Raw genomic sequence first — 6,335 nt, forward strand, 5'->3', positions numbered from 1 at the left:
AAACTCCATGCAGAAAGATTCCGGTGCCCCCACCGGGACGCGAACCGGCAACCTTCTTGCTAACCAACTGCACCACCCTGCAGCTCTCATTTTATGAGTGCACTGTAAAATGTGAAAAGCTGATCTTACTTAAACGAATCTAGGAAACCGGTTGCACTCAAAAAAGGTAAGTAAAGATAACCATTAGTCTTAAATTCAGTTTACTTCATATCTGCGTGTAAAGTTTACTTAAAACTTAGCTGTATCTACTTAATTTTGTGAACTTAAAAATAGCAAGTGTTATGAACTTGATCTTTCCAAGGGTTAGAAATTTAAATAATAATTGATCAGATTTATACAGCGCTTCTCTAGACACTCAATTATTCATTCACACACAGTCATTCCAGTAGTGGTAGCTATGATTGTATCCACAGCTGCCTTGGGGCAGACTGGCTGCCATTCTGCCCCTCCAACCACCACCTCAATAATCCATTCATACGCATTCACACCAGGTGAGGTGGGTGAAGTGTCTCGTCCAAGGACACAACAGCCATGACAGGTTACAGGGCAGAATTGAACCACCGACCTTCCGATCATTGACCGACCCGCTCTTCCACTTGAGTCACAGCCGCCCCGTAAAGCTTCTGGAAACTTCTCCTGCACCTCTCTACTGCACATGTGCACTGCTGAGCTCTGTGTTCAGTCCAGGAACAGAACGTTTTAAGTCCAGTTTACTCAAGTGTACTTAGTTTTATAACTCTTTAAGAGAAATGAGTACTTACTCACAGTCCATGGGTTAAATGAACAGGACAATGAGAAATAAGTAAAGTACACTAATGTGATTTAAGTAAGCATTGGTATTACCTTTTAGAGTGTGGTGAAACTATAAGACAGTCGAGTCAAACCAGCTAAACTTGAGAAGACGAGTTCAACTAACTTAAGATGTTAAGTGGAATCAACTACTTGCCCTTTTCTTTTTCTGAAGTTTTTAGGAGTTTCTGACATTGAGAATTGAATGCCTCATTTGTTGAATATGTCTACAGGAGTCGGGACTGTATTCAATGCAATTGTCATGTTTTGAATAGTTTTGATTATTAAGAAACAATCATAACCTTGTTTAATATTTATTCAAGCCACTCGTTTCATGTCTGCTTTGTGCAAGACGAGTCTCTGGGGAGTTTTGACTCATGCTAGCTTTGTTACTTATGAACCTACTTTAATGAGTTAAGTGAACCCTCAGCTACTCGTTAGCTGACCTTGTCATTTTAAGTCAAACTAACCAGTAATAAGAACTTGTGTTTTTACATTCTGAAGAGGACTAAAGTTCAATTTCATCGAAATGAGCAAGAAAAAAAAAAGATTTGACTGCTTTTTTTCATAATGTTTTAAAGTGTACAAGCTGTAGTGATGTAAAGGCTTCTTTAGTAAAGCTGAGAACAGTATAGAAACATTTGTGACACAACGTAGGACATTTAAACAGATTCCTAATGGCAATTTGCCTCAGTTTAACACAACACAGTTTGAGACTGTGACTCAAATTATGGTGCAGTTTCTTCATTATAGTGTTTTTATTATTATTATGTTGTTGTTGTTGTAGTGGGAGAAGAAAAAAAAAAAACAACCTTCTGTGCATAGAGATGGGAGAGCTCTGCAGTACCAGTGGCAAATGAGTTCAGATGGTGGGTAGAAACACAGCATATTGCCACTCCATTTAATCACCAGTTTGCAACGAGGAAGTCCAATTAAGGCGTCTGTTTGTTTGCATGTGTTAGGTCCCTGTGATGTTGTCGCACTAGCTGACGGTACATGAGAGAATAGCTCTCACGTGAACGGCAGATGCAATCAGTGACGATTTCTCTGAGAAATCAATGAAGCAGTGAGATACGAAAGCCCACATCATTTGCAACACTTTGTAGGTGATGGAGAAGAAAAAAAAACAAAACAGTTTTTAAATGAGAACCCCCTCCTCCTCTCTCTTCGTGCCTGCACAGGGACTAGTTTCATGGTAAATATCATGGGGAGGTTTCACAACCTTCTCATTGGCTCAGAAGTCACAGACCCCATCATATAAAGCGAGAGTGCCTGATCCAGCAGCCCTCTCCCGCTGGCGAGCGTTGTGGATCACACTTGGACTTCTAACTGTCGGGAAAATACCCCTTGACGCACGGAGAGAGCGCTTGGAGAGGCTGCCGAGGAGCGCACGGAGCAGATCAATCATTTGGAAAGGAAAAGAGTTACGCAGCAAACAGGTGGGTTTATTTTGAACGTGGCTTTGTTTGAGGGGAAAAGTTATTTAGACAAGTCTTTGCTCATTTATTTAAAAAAATAAATAAATAAAAATTAGTTAAGTAATTCAAATTCCACTCACATAAACGATTTAAATTGAAAAAAAAAGTAGTTTAATTTCAAAGAAAAAAAAAGAAAGTTACGATTTGTTTATCTTGTAAATGGTTTCGATGATGTTTCCTGCGTTTTTTTTTTTTTTTTTAAATCTCATTGCGTTTGCTTGATAATGTCACGTTTCATTAAAGTGCTCTTTGGAGATGCATATTTTTCTTTTATTGTCTGAACTGAAATAAACTGTAATGAGAAGTGCGTGATTCTTGTTTGAATATTTAAATCTTCATCCCTCGCTGAATTTGTAAATGCATAGTTTCAAGAGGATGCTGTTCCACTGAGGTGTAAAGGGCAACAGAGATTTAGTCTGAGGTTCATGAAGTAACATTTAAAACCTGAATAATAAGAAGTAGTTCTGCTGATTTGTGAGTTTGTTATCATTAAATGCAATGCCTCCTCTTCATGCATCACTTTTCTGTTTCTGCTAATAGAGAAACTGAGCTAAGGCGTCTGAGTGGGCATGTGGTTACTGGAGAAGCTCCGCAGCTCTGTGGAGAGCAGTGGGACACAATCTCAGCCCCCGCAGACAACAGAGGCCATTGTTTATGCCAATGTACTCACTCCGGACAAGATCCCTGATTTCTTCATCCCACCCAAACTTATCTGCTGCCCACCAGAAGATACTCTCACCCCAGAGCCTCAGCGCTGCCCCACCCTGAGACCCTCCTCCTCCGACCATGCCATCTGCAGCCAGAGCCCCAGAGCTCGGAGCAGCAAGAACCCCTGCAGCCCTCGCCTCTTCTCCCGCAATCTCCAGAAGTTAGCCAACCGTCACATCATCCAGATAGAGAGTGCTGATGAGCCAGGTGCTGGATCTGGGGACAAGGTCAGTGTCAACACCAATGCTGACCCCCAGTCGCAGACTGCGATGTCTCTGCCATATGTCCCCAAGGCTCAGACTTCTTATGGCTTTTCCACCCTGGTGGAGTCGCCTCACACCCGACGCAAGGAGAGCCTGTTCCACAGCGACCCCAGCAGCCCTCTCACCTCCCCAAACTCCCAGAGGCGCTCCCAAGGAGGAACTCTGCTGGCTCCAGCTGACCCTAACCCTTATCGCTATTTCAGCGGTGGAGAGAGTGACACCTGCTCCTCAGCTGAGTCATCCCCCTTTACCTCCCCCCTCCTGTCCCGATCTGCCTCTCTTCTTCGCTCTATTACCCAGGAGACACAAGCAAAGGTGAGGACTCGGGTTTGTGTATGCATATGTGCACAGATAATGATGCAAAGTTATCAGTGAATGTGTGTGAAAACGTGCTGTGTGATAACCAGTTGCTTTTCTTTTCTCCCTCCAGGTGTCTCGGGCCAAACGTTCACTCGCTCGCCACAGTTCTCTCTCCACTGATGAATGCAGCTCAGCAGACAACAGCCCCAACATGCAGCGCCGCCGCATGCGCTGCCCTCCCTCTCCTGCCTTCCGGGGATGTAAAAGCAGTGGCTTGAGGGGCGCACCGTCAGACCTCCTGCAGCGCGAGCACACCATCAACCTCCACAAGGGGGGGACACTGAGGCTGAGCACTCACTACGACCCAGAGGCAGCCCGGCTGAGGGTGCGCGTGCTCACGGCCGAGGCCCTTTACGACAGGCAGACGGACCTTAAGAGCATCAACTGTTGTGTAGCACTCTACTTGAACCCCGGTAAGCAGCAGAAACAAAGGAGCACCATCATCAAGAACAGCCGGAATCCAGTATTCAACGAAGACTTTTTCTTTGACGCGCTGCCCCAGGCGCAAGTGAAGAGTCTGGCCATGAAGATAAAGGTAGTGAACAAAGGAACCAGCCTGAAGAGAGACGTGCTGCTCGGGGAAAGGGAGGTGCTGCTCAGTGAGCTGCTCGCGAGCCTCTAGGGAGCCCCTGTCAAGACTTTGGTGAAAGCAAGAATCTCCACATCTTGAAGGCCCTTTTCTCCTCTGGCTACCTTTTCATCTCACTTCAAAGTCATGACGAAGACTGGACAGGAGGAAGCATACTGATGACAAGGGAGATATATCACGCACACTGTGCTATGCACGTCAGTGGACTGACAAAAAAAAAGGCCTCTGCAAGTTGCCATCACTAATTTGTTAGTTCAGTTTAAACAAATGGAACACACCATTATCTATGTGCTTAGCAGTAAATGAACAGTGTGAACAGTGGAGTTGTGGGCCTTGTTTGTGTATTTCTCTGTTCAGTGTTACAAACAGTGCAACCCTCTCTGATGAGCATTGTGATGTGGCTCAGTATCATATCAGCTGTTTTTCAATGGCAATCTTGTTCAAGCTGGAAGTGTATTTTTGTAATAAAGCACTAATGTTACATGTGAGTTTACGCACGTTACCGTGGAAATGAATAATGCCCCCGTGTACTTGAAAGAATTTATATTTGGAAATTGGATTTTAATTGCAAGTGGATGTGACGTTAATATGACTGCTGTTATGTGATATGCTTTTGAACTTGTGAATAAAAACACTAAGCTTGTTGTAGTGTGTTTTTCTTTTCACTACCCTGCACCCTTTTGTCTTCTAATAATGCCTCAGGATCAAGACAAAGTCCTAGAAATGATTATAAACCCTTCTTTGCTCTCACAAGCATTCCATTTTTACAAACAGCTCTGAGGCTGGGTCCTATGAGACAGGCACAGGTTGGGTGTCATTTGTGAGGCTTTTAATCCAGTTTCTCTGCACGCAATATTGTCTCCGTGTGCATTCAAATTCCCTGTTTAATTTAAAAGCATGTTTCCTATTCAGGCTGTTCTCTAGTGAGTTTCAAATAGTTATTAGGGATGGCAGGAGGTAGGATCATGGCTCAATTGCTCTCCTGAAACAAACACTGGCACGGTCTATCCTACGCTAGGAGTCATTTTAGCTGTATAACAAGGTTATGTCTTGATTTATGTGTTCAATAGTTGGGTTAAGAAATGGATGCGTATTTGATGAAGTAGGCTAAAAGAAAATGCAGAATATACACTAAAGGCTGCATTCATGCATTCGTCAGGTAAGACTATTTTCCAATAATGGATCTTATGCCTCCTCTACTGGTGAAACAGCAGAATGGCATCCCAGTGAGCCCTGAAATATAATTAAAATTATAACATCAAAACCAGTTTTTTGGCAACATTTAATTAAATTGCGACCTGCCCTGTGGGTGCCCTCTCTCCATACACATAGGCAAGCGCTCTTGTGACTCTGAAAAGGAGGAAAAAGAAGTAGATTTCATTATAAAATGTAAATAGTCTTGAGATCACTCTGAGGCCTATGCCCGAGGGTGATGAACTCTATTTACTTATGAAGTGCTAAAAAAAAAAGCACCCATATGTGACACATTCATCTGTGACCCTAAAGAAGATTCATTTCCTACAGACTTGAGAGCAAAGAGCTAAAACTGGTGAAGAAAATTTCAGTCACTGTTTTTCCTCTGTAGATGTGGTAAAACTTTGTAACGAAAATTACTGAAAAGTAGAATTTTAATAAAACTCCAATAACCTCTGAACTGAAAAAAAAACACCAAGCAGAACATCAGACTTTAGTCTTAACACAATCAAATGCAGATAATGTTTTTTTAAGTCTGTAAACTTGTGAAAACGAATTGTCTCAAACAGCGTACTAATGGAGCCGGAGTTATTTCACATGAGGGAGTTCTGTCTGTGCTGTTTTCGCTGTGCTCTTATTGATTTAAAGTGGGCACAGCTCACTGGAAAATGCTGTCGCGCCTGTTGTCACGCATATTTATTTACCAATGAGGATCTCGCAAAACTCTGAATCCAAATCTGATTTGTCACGACTGATGAATCTGGTGGTGGGTTGATTATGCTTACATGACCAGAACTCTCAACCAAATATGATAAAAGCACAGCCACTCAGTCCGGATTTAAAAAAAGAGATGGGATTTGAGCTTAATACCCTTGATAAATAGATATATATGAACATGGAAATTGATCATTGCATATTTATTTATTGATTGGAAACAACATTTTCATGTGTCTT

General features: G+C 42.6%; 1 protein-coding gene across 1 annotated transcript in view; it reads left to right on the forward strand.

Annotated features, from left to right (window-relative positions):
- LOC103364372 (C2 calcium-dependent domain-containing protein 4C-like) overlaps positions 1 to 4,815 on the forward strand; it is a 10,171-nt gene extending 5,356 nt beyond the window's left edge. The window contains exons 2-4 of the mRNA XM_008291465.1: positions 2,071 to 2,228; positions 2,808 to 3,553; positions 3,669 to 4,815. Coding sequence (XP_008289687.1) covers positions 2,837 to 3,553; positions 3,669 to 4,220 — 1,269 coding nt within the window. The 5' untranslated portion in view covers positions 2,071 to 2,228; positions 2,808 to 2,836 and the 3' untranslated portion in view covers positions 4,221 to 4,815. The remainder of the gene's footprint in view (positions 1 to 2,070; positions 2,229 to 2,807; positions 3,554 to 3,668) is intronic.
- Positions 4,816 to 6,335: the final 1,520 nt, after the last annotated feature.

Source organism: Stegastes partitus, unplaced genomic scaffold (assembly GCF_000690725.1).
Source record: "Stegastes partitus isolate 25-593 unplaced genomic scaffold, Stegastes_partitus-1.0.2 Scaffold745, whole genome shotgun sequence".
Classification (NCBI taxonomy): Eukaryota; Metazoa; Chordata; class Actinopteri; family Pomacentridae; genus Stegastes; species Stegastes partitus.